Source organism: Melospiza georgiana, chromosome 5 (assembly GCF_028018845.1).
Source record: "Melospiza georgiana isolate bMelGeo1 chromosome 5, bMelGeo1.pri, whole genome shotgun sequence".
In the NCBI taxonomy this organism is placed as follows: Eukaryota; Metazoa; Chordata; class Aves; order Passeriformes; family Passerellidae; genus Melospiza; species Melospiza georgiana.
In genome coordinates, this window is record NC_080434.1 from 25,392,589 (window position 1) to 25,413,595 (window position 21,007).

The window sequence follows — 21,007 nt, forward strand, 5'->3', positions numbered from 1 at the left end:
CTCTTTCCACTAACTTCCCACAAAAACATGGATCTAACTCAAGATCTGCTCCTGCTCTTCAAATATGCTGATACACCCTCTCAAAGGTCCTTCTACCAGGAAAACACAGCCTAGCTGAATGATCTTCGATGCAGAAAGTGCCCTCCCAAGGTCAGCCTGTGCCCTAAAGACTTAGCAAGAGGTGGGAGCAGCACACAATTGGCAGCCTGGCCCTTGTGAGCCCTGCTGTGCTCAGTCTGGTGTCAGCTGAGGGGTACCTGGAGGGGCCTGGCCAGAGCTGGGCTCTGCACCAGCCCTGGAAAATAGACCCAGGTGACTGGGCTGGCACTTGGTGTGTCACAGCATCTCTTGGCCTGCAGCCAAGGAGGGCCTTCTGAGAGGGGCCATGAGAAGAGATGCTGTGGCCCTGCTTGCCCCAGGGTGCTGCTGAGAGCTGCAATCCTTCAAGAGGGCTGGTGCTGCAGATTGCAGCTCTCAGCAGCTGCCATTTATTAGAGGGCAGGCAAGCACAGTAAGTAATCACTTCAGATGCTTTCTCTCTTGATCTTGTGGCCCAGCTTAGTTTTGCTGGGGTTTCCTTGGTGTGCTTTGCTTTCTGCCATCATGCCCAGGAATCACTCGAGTGCAATGTTAGCACAATAAATCACACAGCCCTTTTTTCCAAATAAAAGCAGAAAGCAATAGCTTCCAGTCATTTCAGCATTCTGCTTTTCCTGCTGGCAGCTCAGTGAAGCAGAAGTAGGCAAACTTCAGCCCTGCAAAGGCTGTGGTTGCTGGCATGGTGATGTCTCTATCCTTGTTTTCTCAAAGTGATCCTGGGAACACTCGGACAGAGCAGCTGCAACCAAGGGAGACAACAGCATGGCCACTGTCTGATCACAGACAAGGGACAGCTGTATTTGTTCACTGTTTATTGTCAAGGAAAGACCTCAGAAAGTTTTAAGATAATCTGCCTGTCTCTATAAATCATGCACAAAGCTAGCACACCCACACACACTAAAATGTGAATTTTTCCTAGCAAACTCTTCTTATTGCTACATGGGTACCAAAACTGCCATCTGGTCTAGGTGGTGTAATGCACTGCAGCCATGCTCAGTTCACAGGAGCAGGTGCTGTTACACTTCTCAGCTCATCTGCAACATTTTTGTCATCAGATAAGGGAGGTTGGTGCCGCCGTGGTTCCTTGGAATTTCCACTGTTTCTGCAAATTTAAGCAACATGCTGCTGATGATTGATTATAGTAATTTTGTTGTTCATATCACCCTATTCATATCACAGCAGGTATTGTTTGTAATTATTAAGGCTATTTGTTATTAGAGATGCATGGGTGGTGAAATACAATGAGAAGCAAACAATTTAACTGGTAATAAAATTAGCTGATGATGGAAAGTCAATCTGCTAATTATCTCCAAATTGTGTCTGTCAGTTGTGTTTTGCATTTCTCAGACTCCTCTCTCCCCAGCAGAATAGAATAGCTTTTGTAGGTCTGCATTCTAAGGAACACACTGAATTCCCCAGCAAGGGAGTTTTTCATCATGTTACCTTTGTTCTCATACAGGCTCACAAAATTTCATAAATACTTTGTGACAAATGGGCATTTGATTGTGCAATTTACTGCAGAGCAGACAGTGCACTAATTTTTTTGTAGAAGATTCTTTACGAAACTTATTAAAAATTAGGTCAATTCCTTCAGTTTCACAACTATTGAAAAGTACCAAGTACTTTGATTTCTGAGCTGCTAAATTTTCAAAACATTTTGTGACATTTTTAAGTGGTGGAGCACACATTAAGGTCAGCTTGAGTCATGTCCAGAGTACCTATGTTAAAGCTGCATAGGGGCTTTTCTTACTGTTCTTGCTTCCTAGGATTGTCTGATTAGCTGTCTCATTTACTGGGATTCTAGTATACAGGCAGTGAATAAAACCCACCATATGGGCAGCAGGACCAGTGGAATTTAGTTTTCTGTGCATTTTTGTGCAGTGGTATTTGCAGCTGGGCATGGCACTGAGGCTGTCATTTTCGCTGGTATTTGTATGGTTGTTTGACAGCACTACATCTCCTTTTTATAGCCAGTATTAATAGGTAATTCCATAGCTGGCTATGGGAAAATTAAAGGTGGCTGTCTTGTTTTATGTGTCCTGTCAGTTTGCTTGTATTTTAATTTCTCTTTTAAATTTGGACAGGTACAACAAATAGCCCCCACAAAATTAAATATTTTTATTCAGATCCAGTTTTTAAAAGAGGTTATTAAATTAAAACACAGTAAACATTGAGTTGCTTTCCAGGCAAATACCATCCTGTTTGGAAAAATTATGATGCCTTAAACATCATAGAGTTAAAATATTTTTTTTTTAAATAAATGTATAGATTTTTTAAAATGCGAAGTTGGAACAAATCCCTGATAGAGAAGATGGAATGCGGTCAAAGACTTAAGATCTGTCATAATTGCTTGCACTTGCAGACTAATGGAAGCCTGTACACATAGATATGACTTTGCCTGAATTATAACAGAATTGTAACACACAGGATGTGCGTTATGTTTATGTCTTTAATAACTCACAGAGCTGTAGAACAGTGTGGGTTAAAATGGACAATCAGAGATCATCTAGTCCAGCCCCCTTGGCATGGTCAGGAACATCCTCAGCTAAATCAAGTTGCTCAGTGAGGAAGAATGAAATTGATGTCACTTAAATGCAAGGAATTTGTGAATGACTTTTCAGCTGAGGAATGGTTTCAGGTGCCAACATGCCTGCATTTGGGGGGTGACCATATTGGGGTCTGAGGCAAACAGCCTTCCAGAGAAGGATAAGCCAGCAGAGTATAAGTAATCAAAGAGAGATGGAAAACTAGGAAGACATTTCAACAGCTGTCCAATGATGCTGCAAAGAGAGGAACCAGAGCTGTTTTATATAAATGCTAGAAATGCAATAGATGTGGAGGAACCACAATATTGACTAAACATTAGAGGATGTAATACTGGCTAAACAGACCTGTAGTTTGAGCCACCATGTCCACTCTTACTCTCTGGACAGTCTGTAGCTGCTTTTCCAAGTCAAAGCCACTCTGGGATATAAGTGAGCTGAAATGTTATTTTTACAACTTTCTTCCAAGTGTGAAATACACATCCAAACCCATAAACCCTGCATGAGGGAGCTGAACAGCTCTGCTAACCACAAGGATTATACAGAGACTGTGACCTGCTGTGGCTGAGCTCTGATGCACCGTCACACTGTCAGAAAGTAAATATTAATGTATGCCTGATCTTAGATGCAACAGGAGTTACAAGAGAAACTTCTGTCACCCATGGACTTGGATTGCCATTAATCTCTGCAAGAGGCAGCAATGGAAAACGTTAATAACAAAAAAATGGGAACTATACATAGTGCTAAACCCCCCCACCAAAACAACCCTGCAAAAGAGAAACCCTTCAGCGTTAGACTGGGAGCAAGGGGAGCTCTGCCAGGTGTGGGAGTGCAGAGGGGCCTTCAAATGCTGCCCACAGCTGCAGCTGTACCTCTGCTGCCCTTAGTGATGTGTGTGCTCACCCTGTGTGGGAGCAGGACTCTCCATAAGCACTCTTGAACTCCTGCTGGTGCCAGGTGAAGCTGCTCTGCCACACAGCCCCGGCTCTGGATAGCCAAGAGAGCCATCAACCCCTCATTCTGACAGGCAGTAGCAAGAATTAACACAAGTGGTAATTAGTCCCTCAGTTTGGCTTCTTTTCACTATGTAAAGAAAAGAGAGTTTCCCTGCTACAGGAATGAGAGGAATGTGTGTCTGCCGTAGGCAGGCTGGATTGGAATAGCTTCCCACATTGCCAAGCAGAAATCCAGAGCTGTTCTAGTGGGATTTTTGGAGGATCCATGTGGAAAATAGTCATAGGAGGAAGGCAAATATGGGGTGACAGGTGGGGCCAGGTCTCTTTGTCTGACTGTTACCAAGTGGTGAGCAGGACACCCAGGAATGTGTGAGATTTCCTATGTGAAAGGAGCCTTGTCAAGGCAGGAGAGCACACTCCTTGTGGGGTCACACTTCTCCCCAGAAAGCAATGCTGGTTTCTGCAGGACCCTGGACAGCTAACACTTGGGAACAGCCTTGCTAGAATCTGCTGAAAGTGGGAAGCTTTGGTGATCTCACTCAAACCAACACAGAAACGTGTTTGGGCTTTGTCCCCCACTCCATTCAGCATTTCCACTTGACATTAGCTAGTGGCTCCCTACCAAGAGTAAGAGCAGTGAAGGAACAGCTAATTCCAGATCCTTCCAGAAGAATACACACAGCTTTCCAGGCATGGCCAGGAAACCAGAGACAGGCTGATGTAACAACAAGGTCACTGCAGAGGAGCAGCAGCAAAGGCACACTTCCATCTGTCTAAATCTTTGAGTATGTTTGAGCATAATGGTGTACTGAGGCTAAAGGACTGGAAATGTGGGATGACGTGCTTAAATGCACAACCTCTGTTTGCCCTTGTGAAGATTATGAGCCATACCTAAAAGAGCATTGCCACAGGATCAGGTAAATTGACTTTTATTGAAACATACTGTAATATGAAGGGAGGAAGCTGGGGGGAAGATTCCAATTTAACACAAATACATTGCATTTCAGGCTCCCAAATAACTATTGATATCTGCTGTCCTGGAGCAAATCATATCTTCCCTGACAAGTCAGACAGCTGCTCCTTCTCTATCTTCCCTTTGTTATCTTTAATAGCCATGGATTGTTGTGGTACCTTGAAAAAAATGTTTGCAGCTTACTTGATGGGTGTCTCACCTCCTGCTATTAGCCCTGGTTCATGGGTTCATCTAATGCCTGTTCTTGCCTACAAAAGTCAGACCAAGTGCTTTTGAAATGAGTGTGCTGAGTGTCACTGCACAGAGCACACCCTGTACAGCTCCTTCCCCTCCAGCAGGCAGCTGCTGCAGTGAACAAACTCTCCTCATCACCCTGAAATAAGTTAGGGAGAAACAACCTCCAGAGCTCATCTCCAGATCCAGGTTCCTGCTCAGAACAGGGCCAACTTTAAAGTCCTGTAAGACTGTTCAAGGTCATCCCCAGACAAGGCCTGAATATGTCCAGGAGATCCCACAGCTTCTTGGGGCAAATGTTTCCACGTTTGATCACAGTCACTGAGAACATTTTTTTTCCATTCAGAGGTAGGGGAATATTTGCACCTTAGACACAGGATCACTAAGAGTTGTAAGATACATCTAAAAAAACCTGAGCAATTTCACATAGGCTTTGAATTGAAAAGACAAAGTAAATCTCCTTCAGGGAATCAACTGTCCTCAGGTGTGTCAAAGGAAATAAAGACAAACATGTGGTAGAAATGACTGAGGTGGTGATACTGCAGCAGGTTCCTCACTTTTCTCTGACAATCTTTGCTTCCCCCAAATGTCAGTCAACACCATGGACTAGGGAAGTTCTCACCATATGGCTTCAGCTGAGCCCAGAAATTTGCTAGGTCCGCCCTAGAAAACTTCAACAGCAAACCTAAGACTGTGTATGGGTTAGGCAGTTACTTGCCCTTGTGATGCAAAGGAGGAGTGTTTGTATTCAGCAGCACAGCTGCAGAAGCACAGCCTTCTGCGCAACTAAAGAGCTGGCCAAGTTAACAACTTGAACATCCATGATCCCCTCTGCAGTGTGTTGGTGGCAATTCCCTGCTCACTCCAACACCAAGGGAAACAAATGCATCTGGAGATCCATACCTGTTTGACCAACCTGACAGGTCTCTGCTCCAAATCACCAAAGGGAATCCAATAACAACAGCCAACTGCTAATGTGCATTTTGGAATGACCTTTAAACTAGAGCATTTAAAAATCTACTTCTAGGAAACATCCTCAAGTTGGGTGTATCAGGGGACTCATAAGTCACCCAGTATTAGCTATCCACATGCTTCTACTTTCTGTGCCTCTATTTCCCTGATTAATTTCTAGTTGAGAGCTAATACAAGCTGCAAATCCCTAGTTAGGTTTTACATTCCTAAATGGGAAGCACAAAGTCCTGGAGCAGACTCTAGCACAGGCATATTTTCTAGAAGGAGGGGCAAGGCTGATACATTTAGTACTGAGTTTTGGCAAATACAGTAATAAACAGTATCCTCTCTATATTTCCCAGTGTTGCACACACAAGCTGTGCTGATGGAGCATTCAGCATTGAGATTGGCCCTTCCAACACTGAAATGGGAGAAGGGATTAATGCTCTAAAGTGTGTGTTGTGTGCTCCTCCCAGCTCTCTTGTATAGATTAGACCAAAAGAAAGATGCTTTTTATTCCATCTCACTTCTGTAGATATCAGTTGAAAAAAACCCCACTCCAAACCTAAAAAAAAATTAGCTTTTCTATCACAAAATTAACAGCCATGCTTTGTGATTGGAACAGGTCCCCAGTGGTACCCATCCCGTGTTGGTCTGCAACTGGAACACAGTGAGTATTCATATGGCTGATGCAGCCACCTAATGTATTACTAATTACCTATCCACATAATGTATTACTAATTACTAATCCACCTAATGTATTACTAATCCTCTGGCAGATTCTCCTCCTCACAGCATTGCTCTCTCTATATGTGTTATTGGGTGAGCAGTTGGTACATTCTCATCAACTGACATCAATTATTACCTTACTAGTTTTTCTCATTAGTAAAGGAACCTAGTGGTTTTCATAACCGCTGAGTGAGATGTTCCAGTCTATGATCACACAATGAAGACAAGCAGTTTTAAGCCCATTCAACCCCTTCCTTCCCTCACTGCATTACCTGTTTTAGTATTTGCTCACTTCCTCACCAGAAGTTGCAGCTGGCTGCCTCTGTGTCAGTCCACAAGTTCTTGGTAGACATGGCAGTGGAGGATAAAGCTGCCAGAGGCTGTTTGGTGTTTGGTCTGTGGATGTGTAGAATTGCAAAGCCATAAAAAATGAGGCTGGTGGGTGCTAAATTCCATCAGCACCTGATGGAATCTAGCACCCTCACTGATGTAAACAATCAACAAATGTATATTGAAAAGGAGACCATTCACAAAAAGCAAAGAGGTGTTGCAGCCGTGGCAACTTCCTGTGCCAGTGGCTGTTGGAATTTTCCAATAGTCAGCTCACTGCCTATTTTAAAAAAAAAGGCAAACCAAATATTGTTATTTCATGTGTCTTTCTCTATACTCTAGATCCATTAGGACTGAAAGCAGATGCCTCAGAATACTGCAAACAGTAATGTAATGCTCAGATACACCTGGTCTGCCTGGGTTAGACAGCCAGAAAAGAAATCTTGGCTCGTGAGCCTTTGCCCAAGAGGTTGCATTGATCATCAGGCACTGCCTGCTGTAAAACAGCCTGAGAATGCAAATGCTTCAGCACAATATGGCAGTGAGGGAGAGGCTGTGCAACACAGACTTTGCCATTAGTCCTGCAAGCCAGAACAAGAGTGCCCTGTGGAGCTGTCTGTGATTGCATGGCCTGTCTCTGATGGGCCACCTTGACAGGGACAGCAGTGCACAGCTGTCACACACTGCTGTCCTGTGTCACCGCAGCCAAACACTTCTGTTAACATGGGAAGGGAACAACCCTCATGGAAGAGCTCTGGGCTGCTAACATGGAGAAGAAGTAGCAAGCCACCAAAGGAAATCAGAATCCAAGCTGGGCCTACATCTGGAGCACTAGCAGGGCAGCCTCAGCACTGTGTCGTGCTCTCAAGAGAGTCCTGCTGCTCACACCCTCTCCTCTTCCATTTCTGTCACTGCAGACGGGCCCTTTTTGAAGGATTCCATCAGCATCCAAAGCCTTGCTGTCTCCTCCATCATTACACTGTACTTCACAGACCTGGGTCAGCAGGTTGGTTGGACCACAGTAAGTATGTCCTTGTAACAGTCAGCATGATACATCTTAATGGGCCATATGTTTTGGCATCAGATTGCTTCAACTTCCTCAGCCTGCGCTTCCTTATGTAAAATGGTGTAATTAGATTATCAGCACTCAAAACAGAATTAAATGGAGAGTGAGCCAAGTTATCAATATGCTAACTCTGACTTCCAATTAAAGATTAGAAGGGGAACATAAAAATATTGCCTGAGGAAAAAAACTCCAATTTTAAAAAACAGTTTTAGCTTATCTTGGGCTCATATGCCTGTGCAGAACTGTAGCCAAATACATTAATTTTCTGAAAGACTCCTCAGCTTTGAAAGTGGAAGGATATTATAAAGAAAATATGGATCTCTAGTAATCCTGTTACTAATGCAGGAAAATAATTGGATGGAAATACCTTACTCTTTGTTCAAGCAAAGAACAGTTCTGACAGAGGCCAAGGATTCCAGGCAGAAAATGTCCAGCCAGGCTCAAGAGTAAAAACTGTTGAATCTCCTTGTAAAACAAAAGCATTTTCCATTACAGTAGTACCTGTATTATGCTGTATGTAGACCTGGTTTGACTGTAGTTATTTTCCTATAAGCAGCTGTGGGAAGGTCAGAGTGTTGAGAGAAAAGCAGTACATTCCACTCCAATGGGATATAGGGAACTCTAACCCTACAGCTCCTTTGGGAAAGTGAGAAGTGAAAGATTAAAATTCTTTCACAGCCCAAAGACAGAAGACAGTAGAAGGGTTTGAAAGGACAGTGAAGGAATGGGAGCAGAAGAGACCTTTCCAATGTCCTGCAGCAGGCACACGTGGAGGAGCTGAGAGGAGTCTCACAATCACTCTGACCAAGCTTTTGCTGCAGTTTGCATGTAGAGCTGAAGTAACACACAGCTCACATCTGTACACCAGGCAATGAGATTCCCAATTTCTCCAGTGACAAACACAGGTAAGATAGAACTACAGTTTCTGAAAGCCAGAAAAGCTATGAAAAGACTACTTATTGCAATGGAAAGCAAACCACTGACTGCTTGCAATTCCTTTAATGAAGTGAGTTCTTTGCTAACTGGCATAATTGCTGTGGTCAAATTATTAGATTCTTACCTCAGGCAGCCCACAGATCCCACCCTGCTCACATGAGGGGACTACAAGCCACTGTCCTTCCCTTGGCTGTGCCTACAAGGATGGAGCTTTTGAGTGTCAGGTGTTTGAGCAGCTTGCAGGTGATAGTCCCAGTTCCTCTCTCCCACAGGTCTCTACAGGCTAGGAAGCATTCCTACAAGACACTTGGAATGGACATGCTGCTTTACAGTTCCTTGTCTGTTGAAACATACACTCAAGGTGAAGGTTGGTGCCACAACAGTAACCCTTGACCTGGGAAAAGCCAGCCTCTGGATCGGCTCTATAAGGTCACATATCCATCCCTGTTGCACTTCTCCCTCTCCTGAGCAGCACAAATTCTGGCAGCTTTTAGTCCCTGTGAAGGGGAACATGACCTGTGTCCATCCTTCCCAGTTCTGAAAGGATCCAGATCCCCAGGGGGTGACCAGCAGTTTACTTCAGTGGAGCTAGAGCTTTTCTTACTGTGTGACCTACCTGTTTGAGTAGAGGTCTGTGAGTTTACTGAGGCTTTACCCCATCCTGATTAATGGCCTGCTGGGACCACACTAATTAATGCTAGTCCTGTTTCCTTCACGAATCCATTCCACCACCTCTCAACCATGGAATTTCCTTGCTAAGCAAAACTGTGATTACTGCAGCTTCCTGTTTGCTACAATTAAGTAATCTGCAAGAACCTTATTTATTCTCTCTTTTCCTGGTGGTTTATGTAGCCTAAGACAGTAACATAACTAAAGCTTAATATCCCATTATAAATACTGCAGTTATGACCAGGAGTAGGTACTGCAGGCAGTGGCATTTTTTTTATGAGTTAATCTGCATGCAAAAAGTTGACTCTGTGAGTTTTTGAATATTCATCTTATCTCATTCTGCTCCATAGTCTAAATTGTCTCCATTCTCAGTGGGAGAAATCTTCTTCCTAGCCACGTCATTTAAACAGTCAAGAGACTTTTATTTTGTAGTTAGTCTATAGCAATAGAGAAAAGGTTCACAGAAGACTGTATTCTAACAACAGCAATTAGAAATGCATTTGTACACAGGATGTGTAGTTTTACTGCCATTTTTACTGTCTTTAGATCTCCTGTGCTCCCATCCCCCTTGTTGCTCTACGAGATTTATGCACACAGTGAGGGAGGCTTCTGATGTAAAGGTTTGACATTTAAATAAACAAAGCACAGAATAAAAATATTCTTATCCCATCAGCAAAATGATAGCTAAGTTACAAAGGGCCACATTCAGGTCTGGACTCCAGAAACAGATCCAGAAGGACATGGAGACATGTTGGTTCTCCAGAGGTCCATGCATTGGGCATAGGTCAGTCTAGGGGAGCCCTCAGCACAGAGTTGGGTTTTCTGGGGCTCTGTCATCTCACTGGAGATCACACCTGAGGGCCAAGAACACCAGTGCTGGGAATTTGCACCAAGACAATGACTTCTGGTTTTTAAAAGGGGAGAACAGAATTGACCTCCACCTCCTGGGAGCAGCACCCTTTGCAAACATGCTGTAAAATGAAAGGTGATGCTGCTGTCTGTTCCCAAACAAAGAATTTGTGTATCAATAAGTCTAGGAAAACCAAGACTTCCCTTTTGGAGCATGGACAGTCTCAGATTTACAATACTTGTCACACTCCACCTTGGCAGCTCAAGGCTTTGTTGTCTCCTGTTGCCTACTTAGTCCCTCTGCCAGAGGCTGGCACCTTGCAGGAAGGATGTCTCCTCCTCCTCCTCCTCCTCAGCTTTCCTAAAACACTGTAGCACAATGACCACAATATTTCTGGTGTTTTGTGCTGTGAAAGGCCAGACTTCCCCTGGGCTCACACTTCCCCTCAGCTCTGAGATTGGCTGACCAGTTTTCAACAAGTTCTAGAGGCTGGATTGCTCTGATGGGGGGAGGAGGACAAACTGGGGTGAGGGATTTGTGATTCTCCTCCACTGGAACAATTATTTGCCAGTCTCTTTTGAGAAATGAGGTTCTTTTCTGGGATAAAAGTAGATATTCAACCTCAGCTGGCTCTTTAGAAGAAAGAAGGCCCTCAAGGCTGATTTTCAGAATATAATTCAGGGACAAAACAAAACCTGCTTCTTAGTACCATGAAATTTGCTAGAACTCTTGCTCTACTCTCCCTTCTTTTATATAAAACAAATATTACCTGAAACACATAATTTACTTCTGCACAAGGCTTACCAATTTCTTCACCCTGCCTGGAGGGCATAGTTGAGGTTTGCTGACTGATGCTGCAGAGATACTAATGGGAGCTGAGTTTATAGATTTGTTCTGTATGGCCCTGTAAAGATTTTACCCCCAGGGATGTTTGAAATTCCCACCACTGGAGTGATGGCTTTTATTTTTAATCTCTATGCAATTTTGGGTCTAAGCATGTTTGACAGACACCTCTTTTTACATAATTGCAATGTGGCATGGTGACTTTTTGAAACATTGCTGGTGTTTAACTGCTAAGAATACACACTGCTGCTGTAGTGAAAAGAGGAAAAAACAGAAAAAAATCCATTCTTCTGGCTCAAATTCACACTGCTGCTAAAGCTTTCCTTATTTGAGCAAAGATTGCAATTTCTGATTTATCAGCATCTGTTGTCCTGTTACTACCTGGGCCAGCTACCAAAAGGATCCAAATAGAACTGAGAAAACAGCATAGAACTGAAAAAAAAATTTACAACCAAGCCTGTGAATTTTAGAAGAATAATCCTGAAACACAGTACTTCAGTAAATATTTTTTGTTACTGTGATTTAAAATTAGGGATTGCTTAAGTACTTTGACTCCTGAGGGTCTTAAAATAGTAAAGCTGGCAGCAGAACTGCTCCACTTCAAATTTTCCAACGAAAAAAAATTCTGCTCAATTTAGAAATGTAGAGGCTAATACTACTTTAAACCCAGGAGCATCTTTGAAAGCTGAAAACCCACATTTTTCATTAATTCATCTGTTCTCTCCTGGCTGGCAAGCAAATTTATCACCAAGTCAGACACTGTGGGAAATGAGCAAGAGGCCAGGAAGGGATCTGTGTGTGAAGCTCTGTGGTTATGCACAGTAGGTGTGGGCAGGGGGAGGAGGTGCTGCTGTTCTCTCAAGGGGAAAGCAGTTTTGGTCAGTGTGGTTCGCCCCTCTAGCACCAAAGTTTTTGGTGCTGTTGGTGAGCAGGGGAGCAGCAGTTTGCTCTGTCTGGCACAGCTCAATCCACTGGTCCTGTAAATGTGGAACGGTCCCAAGGAGTCAGTGGGATGATTGTGATAGGAAGCAATTTGCATATTGATGGGTTTGGAATAAAAACCAGCCAAACTGCTGCAGACTCATTTTCTCCACCTTCTCTACACTGAGGTTAGACTTGGACTCCCCATGGGGAACAACTTAAGATATTTTCCCTAATTTGGGAACAGAATAAGAGATTTCAGTAAAGGTTTATAACCTCTCAATGGGATGTAAAAGTACAGACAATTACAAGAGAAGGAAAAAGAGAGGATCTGAGGAGTTTGAAGAAGGGTGAGGACTGGGAATCCCAGCAAACTAGTGAGACAGTGTGAAGGTGATAAGAGTAAGAAAACTCATATTATCATAGCTTAGGAAGGAATTTGAGGTCCAGGTAAGAGAGAGAGCTGAGGATCTGTTTGATGTAGAGGAGAATGTCACTGAATATGGTTCTCAGCAGATACATATCAGGGTTTCCATATTTTGTGGCCAATTCAGACAGAATTAGTTGTGGGACTGGGACCCTAAAGATTGAATATCACACTCAGGGAATTGTGAAAACCTGAAAAACTTTGCAGAAGTGCCAAATAAGCATGAAGTTTGATTCTGTGTGAATCTGTGGGTGGCCTAAGAACAGCTACAAAAAAGTGCCAAAGACAGAAAAATTGTCAAAAGGTTTTTCATTGCTAAGTCTCTTGAATCAATCGATAATTTGGTATAGAAGATGATCTCCAGGAAAAAAAGTCACTATTTCCTTGACAGCGCATTTTCCAACTACAATTATTTGCAATGCAAAGCACCTCTGTTTTACAGCTAGCAATTTGTACTTGGCAGAGGTCTCTGCTAGAACACACATTAAGTGTTGCTCTACCTTGGTACACTTGGCCAAGTCTTGAGCTGATCCCAGTCAAAAGCTGAAGACTTTTTCAAACATTGTGACCTCTCACAAAGGCAAACTACACACACAAGATTGCTCTTATTTTTCATTTAATTAAGTCTAATATTTTTCAGCCTCCAGGGTTATCAGGAGAGAACAGCTTGCCTTTGCCTGATTTCTTGCCATGGTTATATATTGTTTGTCCATTTTCTTGGGCCACACACACTTCTGGCTCTTTGTTACTGCCCAGTGGCAGCATGAAGTGAACTGATAAGGGAAGAGGAGATCTCTGAAACTGCCCAGCTGGCTGATTTGGATTCCTCAGATGCTGCTTCTAATGATGCAAACAGTGTTGCAATAATTTCTCTCTGGTCTCAGCAACAAATGCCACGATGAACCATGCCAGAGTGTCAATTTTTCAGTTGCCAAAGGGAATTAGGGAGCTGCTAGAAAAATTAATTCTGAGGGTTCTAGTTATTGAAAGACCTATGTCTAAGTATTTATAGGAATGCCCTTGAGTTTTTACCCCTTTGAGTGCAAAAAGAAGGTAGGGGGAATTCAGTAAACATAAACAGAACAAAATGTTTCTTTCAGTTATACATAATTTTATGCTTAAACCCTTCCTGCTACTTAAGGAACAAAGAGCTGCTTGATGTACAGAGCTGGTAAATGTAGACATTTTCCTATTTGTATTCAGCGGAACTAGGGAGGTTGACATTTTGTCAATCTATGCAAATTGAGCAGTTCTAGTCCCTCTAGAATGCATAAGCCTGGCACAATTATTTTGTATGGGGAATTTTGCTCCTCCAGGGTGTGAGGAGAGCACAGAGAAGAGTGAACCACAGGGTGAACCAGTGTTCAGCACAGAGAAGCAGAAACTGAACCAGTGCTTGAGAGGACCAGGTGTCCCTTCACCCAAGCCACTGCCCTGGACAAGTCCCTGAATTTCTCTGTATTTCAGCTTCCAAAACATTGGCAAGGAAGTAACAGCATTTTCCACTTTGCAAAGTGCTTTGAGGCTTCTGGACGAAAAGCAAAGATAAGGTTATTTACAATAACCAGGTGTTTAAAAAGCATTACTTTGTTTACATGTCTACATAGCAGATGACAGACACATTTTAAAATGATGCACATTATAAGGCAGATTTCAAAATGCTGTCAAAGACCTGGAAAGATTTGGCAGCAAATGTGAACTCACACTGGTGTTTGGTTACAAACAGAATTTGAATTCTTCACTGAATATGTATCAGTACAAACACATACAACATACATATATGTGTATGCATAAGAATAACATCTGTTAATTTGCAATAATTTTCCATTTTGAGTAAGAAACATGAAAGGGCTTGTAGTCTCATGGAAGAATGTTGACCATAGTAAGAAGTGGTCTGATGCCATGGTTTCAGACAGGTCAGTCTTAGAAGAGAGGGGGAAGTTGGGATTTTACCTCCCTTATTTCACCGGCTTGACTCAGGGACAAACAGCATCCATTGCTGTTCACTCCCAGCTCCTGAAACTGGCCAGAGTCAGCTGCAATTTGCCTACAAAATCCTACAGCAAATCCATCCCTGTCTCTGGTATTTGCAGTAAATACTGAGCAGCAGCCTGAAATACTCATAGACACTGAGTCCCTACAAAATCTGCCCAGACAAGGGAAGTTTCAGGTGCCCCTCCATGCACAATTTAGGTTTTGTAGAGTGGGTTAGTCAGTTCCATGAGAACTGGAAGAAAAAGTAATTGAATATTCAAGCAGCCCTTAAGAACTGTATTACCTGATGCAAAATTGCTGCTGCTGTGGATTTTTGCAAACATGAAAATACAAAACTTTTACAAAGGTGAAGATTTAGGGAAGGTGCTAAAATTATGCCATTATCATCCCCAGGTAACTATATGGCCTTTAATGAGGTTACAAAGTGTATAAAGTAGAAATTAAACTAGAAATTAATAATGTTTCTTAATGATCATTAGCTTAAGAGTACTTAGGGCTGGGATTGTAAAAGGAGTCTAAGGCAGTTATATGCTGAGTTTAAAGTGATCTGGGGACTTGGGAGGATTTAACTGCCTGTTTCTCTTGGGTTTCTCTGAAATCCCAGCTGTGCTCTGTACACTCACACACAGCAATGTTCTGTCTGTCATAGCAGGAGATCCCCCTCTTTGTGCAGTATGTACTGTGCCAGCCTGACCTTGGCCCAGACCTGCAGCTATGCCTTTGTCTCACATTTATCAGAGAAGCTAACCCTGTCCATTAGATAATTTATATACTGCAGCTGCTTTTCCATCAGAGTCACCCAGGACATGACTGAGCTGTTTTGTATCTCTTGCTGGGCTGAGGACTACAGACAGTGACCCAAAGTCATTGTCCTGGCTGCAGGCACTACCCTCATCCCATGCCCCGTGCTTCCACCCTGACATCCCCTGGGCAGTGGAGGAGAAAGCATCACAAGCAGCACTGGTGCCTGGGAAACTGGCCCTACATGGCATGGAAAGAGCTGCAGGAAAGGGATCAGTGGGGAAGAGGCTCTATGGCCTTTCCTCAGCTCTGCTGCTTGTCATAAGTGAGACAATGTGAGCCTATGCCAAAAGGCAACAAGATAGGGCAGGCCATAAACATTACAGAGAGGAATTAGCTATACCCTCATGTGAAGATACTAATATGTGGGCAGTTCATTTATAAAGATTTGGTTGGAGTTTTTTCACATTCCCTTCACTCCACTGCCTGTGTTTACAACTTCCTTTTGTCCTGTTCTGCTGTTTCCCAGCCAGTACACACACATGGGACTTTAACTCACATCAAAGTCCCTTCCACTCTCTTTGGCGGACCTGTTGGGACAGCGTCAGGCACTATGTCACCCCTAAAAGCCAGAAAATCCTTCCAATATCCTGAAAGAACTCCTTTAACCTCTGCAGCATCCATACCTCCCTAAATATACCTGGCCTGGGATTTGAATTCCTGGCTGTTTCTCTGTTCAGCAAGGTGTTCCTGGCACGATGAGCTGGATAAGAGATAAAAGAAGCACGTACAATCTGGTTTATGCAAGATGGTTTGCTGATTTGCAGATTAGCTCTCCTGTATTGTTGCACCTTTTGTTCCATCATCTCTTGGATGATGGAAACTCCTACTTAGCTCTCTTTTGGCTGGTTTTGGATCTCAGTTTTGATGTTTACATAGTAGATATTTCCAGTTTAGGTGTTACTGAATCATATCTCTGAGGACTGATAACTGAGATTATTAAAGAAGCCTAATTTTAGCACCCTGTATACTGACCATGCTGGGGAGAGTTTTGATTCCAGAATACTTTCATTTAAGAGCACTTTCTCTATGTTACTGAGAATAAGAGGTCTACAGGGTATATATATAATGTCAGACACTGGAGAGGAGAGAAGGAAGGTAAGAGAACGGGACACTGTGCAAGATTTGAAGAAGGGTGTACAGAAGTGGAAAGAAAAGACAATCTCTTATTTTCTCTCTTCAGAGAATTAATGATGAGCTCAACAGTTAAATCCTATTGAGATATGCTCATTGCTATAGAGACATACTGCTACTCCAGGAATATATATTTGTGTTTTATGGATCACCGCATTTGGCTGCACCCAATACATCAAAATAATCTAGGCAGGACCATAAGATGGTAAAAAAAAAAAAAAATTCTTCTAAATATTGGGGTTTGGTGTTTTTGTTTGTTTTTTTTGTTTTTGTTTGTTTGTTTTTCCTTTTTTCTTTTTACAATTCTACAATTCTACAATTCTAAATGTGCTCTGTGTTTTAAATGACCACTTTTCAAAAAAATAAAATTATATTCCTTTTAAGAAACAGCAAGCTACAATGTTATTACTTTCAGGCCTTTGTTTAAAATGTGTTTTTTTTTTTTTTTTCCAGAATGTGTCAACAGGGATTACTAATTTTGAGCACCTATAAAAATGATGGGTTGAACTGATCCTTGACACAACAAGTAACTCCCCAAGCCCAGCAAATAGTCAGCTATAGGATGAGTATGAAGATTCTAGTTAGGCTTAATTGCCTATAATCATTGAGAATCAATAGTAAAAGAATGGTGCTTGCCCTTGATTGCCAGTGGGTAGAACCAATAATTGTAATGCTGTGTTAATTTAAGACTACTTTCTTGTTCATCTGCTTGAATTAATGGGAATTTTTAGCAGTTTCTCTGCCTGCCTTTCTGAAACTTGTTTTTCATTTATGACAAATTTAAAATCAGTAGGCCAGAGAATGAGAGCAGTGATCACAGCATGGGAGATGCAACAGAAGCAAAGAGTCTGAAGCTTACCTAAACTAAAGGACAGCAAAAACTACTGCAGCAAATTGAGCCTCATCCTCTAAAACAGAATGTTACTGATTTTAACTATGTGCCAGTGTGACTCAGTTATGAAAGGCAAACACAGTCCTGCCTGCCCAGAGTGATTCCAAATCTCCTGGCTGACCCTGCACCACTGCCTCCACATGGGTGATGTGACAGACACACAGACAAGGCTGAACCCTGTCCCCACCCTGATGCTGCTCCCCATCACAAACCCCAGCTCAAGAGCCCTCTCAGCTGCTTCTCTGAATTGCTCTCCTGCATCTCCCCTTCCTACATCGAACCCCATCACAAAGATTCTGTTATCTTGTGTCTGGAGCTTTGACTTTTAAAAAGAGATTTTTTTACTAAATCTTGAAACTCTCCTTCTCCTTTCAGCATCTGAAATCAGTCAGGGGGTAAGGGGGGAGCACTTGGTGCAGTGACAAGTAAACACAACTTGATGCTAAGTCCTGCCAGGCTCCTCCTGGCAGCTTTGCAATGTGCTTGTGCCAAATAGATGTTGAAAGCTGGCAGTCACGGATGTACTTTGTGGTGCAGCTCATGGCAGAGAGAAAAAGCTCCACTGAACAAAGCAGCTCATTCCAGGCTCTTCCCCTGACCTGCTCAGACCACATTACCTGCACCTCTGTCCCCTACAGCACCATAGTCTAGATTTAGTCTGTTAGGTTTAAATAGAAAAGGCCATCCCTTACAGTGTCTGCAGAGTGCCAAACACAGTGGGCTCACATTTTGGAACAAATCCATACAACTGCTATCAGGACAAAATTCTAATAAGCCCTTGGCTGTGAGGTATCCCACTATGAGTGCTCTTGCACTCCTGGATTAAATATTTTTGCACACACACAAACACACACCTGCTCTTGGGATCATGCAGAGTCTAAACGGAGCACAGGAGTCACAGTGTCACTTGGAACAAAAGGGAATTTGATGTTCCCCTGGTAGAGAACACTTAAGTCTGTTGTTACTTTTGGAGACTGTCCTGCTATGAATGGATAAAATTTCAAAATGTTTCCCCCTGTAACAGAGGAAAAGGGAACCTAATTGCCAGATATTCCTGTAGGAAAACCTTTCTCTTTCAATGTTCTTCCCAAGAGTGATTAGAAGAACAGCCTGATGGGGAGCCAAATACTAGTTCTGTAAAAGGTGGTCTGAAGTTTGTGTTGCTTCCTTAAGCCACAGGTGTTTATTCATTACAATTCTACAGCAGTGCCAATAGACACCATAAAGCCAAATAACCCAACAGTTATAAATCTTTCTCCCTGAAGCAATGATAGGCACTTGAGATACGATTTGCCAGTCCTTGTAAATGTGTAGGACTACAGCACTTCCATTTTATTCTGGGATTCAGTGCAGTGGTCAGTGACAGGTGATCAAATCTAGATCTCTCATCACTCTAATGTAATTTTACTTCTTCCATTTGTGTGTGGCTTAAGAATGTTCCCCAACAAAAACCAATACAGACTGTACCCAGCCAAAGTGAGACCTTAAAACTGAGGGTGGCTCATGTCATCTCCATGATTCTGCCTTCTCTCCCTGCCCCTCCTTTCAGCTCTCTGTGCCTAGCAGGGGTGACAATGGTGAGATGAAATGGTTTCTTCTTTGTCTCTGTCACAGTAGGGCAATTTGTCCAGTCTGCCCACCACAGGCTATTTTTGCTGGTGCCTACACAGGGAGGAGAACCACACAGTAACCAAAAAAGAGCTCAAAGCACCATGCAGGCTGGTCCTGCTCTTCCATCCTCCACCAAATTTCAAGCAATGATAGCCTCCCTTCCAGATGACTCTGCAAGCCACCAGGATTCAGAGCTGTGTTTGTTTCTGTCACGCCTGGTTGGCTTTTAACTGGTGTACCACTTAATTGCAAAAAGCACTGGCAGAAAGCAAGCCGTCTTCAGTTTCTTGGCTTTGTTTCTCAGTGTTATTTAGATTCCAAATAGGCATTTGATGGCACCGCCAAAAATATAAAGAGGAGATAACTGTGATTTTGACCACCTTCCATGAAGCATTCCTGACTGGGTTAATGTTCTGCACAGAAACCTATCTCTCATTTCCTAGATGGATTTTACTCCTTTGCTAAAGAGACTGCAGAAGAATCTCTTATGTGTCATTGAAATCCTGAAAATGAAGCCAAAAGTAATTTGAAGGATGAATAAGGGTTGTGGATAGGGGTATTCTTTCTCTCACAACTTTCCTCATATAATTTTCTACTCTGCCACAGCTATTTTATTTTTCATTTCCAGTTTTTTCTAACAGAATACACCGGGCCTCTTCTCATATATCTGCTCTTCTACATTCGCCTCTCAACTATTTATGATCAAGTGGAAAGCAGGAAGAACTTCCGCCACCCAGTGGTTCAGTAAGTGACATTTGTGGGAATTATTTTATCTTCCTGGATCATGAGAAACCAAAGGGATGGAGATGGCAAATCCAGAGCTGAGGATGTTACAGGGAGTATGAGGCTGCCTGCATCATGTCAGATTCAGTTTTAACCAATACCTGTAGGTCATTTTAGCAGCACTTATAAGCTTGACCAAAAAGGGGATCCCAGCAATGGATCACCAAGGAGATGCAGTGTTTTCCTCAAATACTTTGACATCACATCAGAAAGTGAAATAATAATCACAGTGGGTGGTAACCCAAAGTCATGCTTGACAGAGAAGACAAGACTTCAGGTGCCCCACTCCCATTCCTGCTCTTGAGACGAGCAGCATCAGCATCCAGCACAGAAGATAACTACCCCCACACCAGCTCCCACCTAGGCACAGGAAGGAGGAAATTCCACAAGTGTGCTCATCATGAATCAGGTCAAGCAACTCAGAAGAAGCATCTCCACAGGACGGAGGTAGAATGCACCAGGCAGCCTGGGAACTTTCACACTTAAAGGAGCTTTCCTTCAGTGGAATTGTCCCCATTCTGGGTGATTAGTGCCTGGCAGAAGGGTGACAAGTGATCAAGGAAAGCCTGTCACCTGCATAAGCTGGACCACTCATAGGAGGGTACACAGGCACTGGGAGGCTCAAGGACTGTACAGCTTTCCCACACACTTTTTCCACACTGTGACTGCAGAATCAGGGGAACTGGTACACAGCAGAGAAATACAGTGAGTAATAATGCCATTTACAGATGGAGGAACAGGCACTTGGAGAGACATTAAGGGAGTTAGTGGAGCTGGGAATGAGAACACAGAATAATTGAATTCAAATCCAGAGCTGCAAGATACTTGTCTTCCTTCTCTTGTGCATATGCTTAAAAGGAGAGAGTTTCTGGCAGCACAGAAGAGCCTGCAATGGCTTTGCCTTCTTTTAGGTGGGCAAGGGTTGTGCAGAATCCTGCCAGTGACCACTCCTTAATGGGTTCATCTGAGGTCCCCATCCTAAGCCAAATTAATTTAAAAATTTCCAGCAAAGCTGGAAATTTGCTCCAGGCTTTGGATAAGTCATTAATTGTTCAAAATTCTCTTAGCTCAACTCTCTCTGGTTTAATTACTTTGAAATTGTTTAATCTTTGACTTTAGCTACCATACACAATGCATAATAAAATTATTTGAGAATTCACATGCTGAAAAACACTTTTCATTTATGTCTTGTAATTGGTTTGCAGCAAGAAGGGCTATGGTAGTACAGTAAATGTAACCAAGATAAAATGCCATCAGGAATCAC

General features: G+C 42.8%; 1 protein-coding gene across 1 annotated transcript in view; it reads left to right on the forward strand.

Annotated features, from left to right (window-relative positions):
* TECRL (trans-2,3-enoyl-CoA reductase like) overlaps positions 1 to 21,007 on the forward strand; it is a 57,136-nt gene that overhangs the window by 26,035 nt on the left and 10,094 nt on the right. The window contains exons 3-5 of the mRNA XM_058024745.1: positions 6,382 to 6,426; positions 7,733 to 7,836; positions 19,589 to 19,704. Of these exons, the coding sequence (XP_057880728.1) occupies positions 6,382 to 6,426; positions 7,733 to 7,836; positions 19,589 to 19,704 (265 nt within the window). The remainder of the gene's footprint in view (positions 1 to 6,381; positions 6,427 to 7,732; positions 7,837 to 19,588; positions 19,705 to 21,007) is intronic.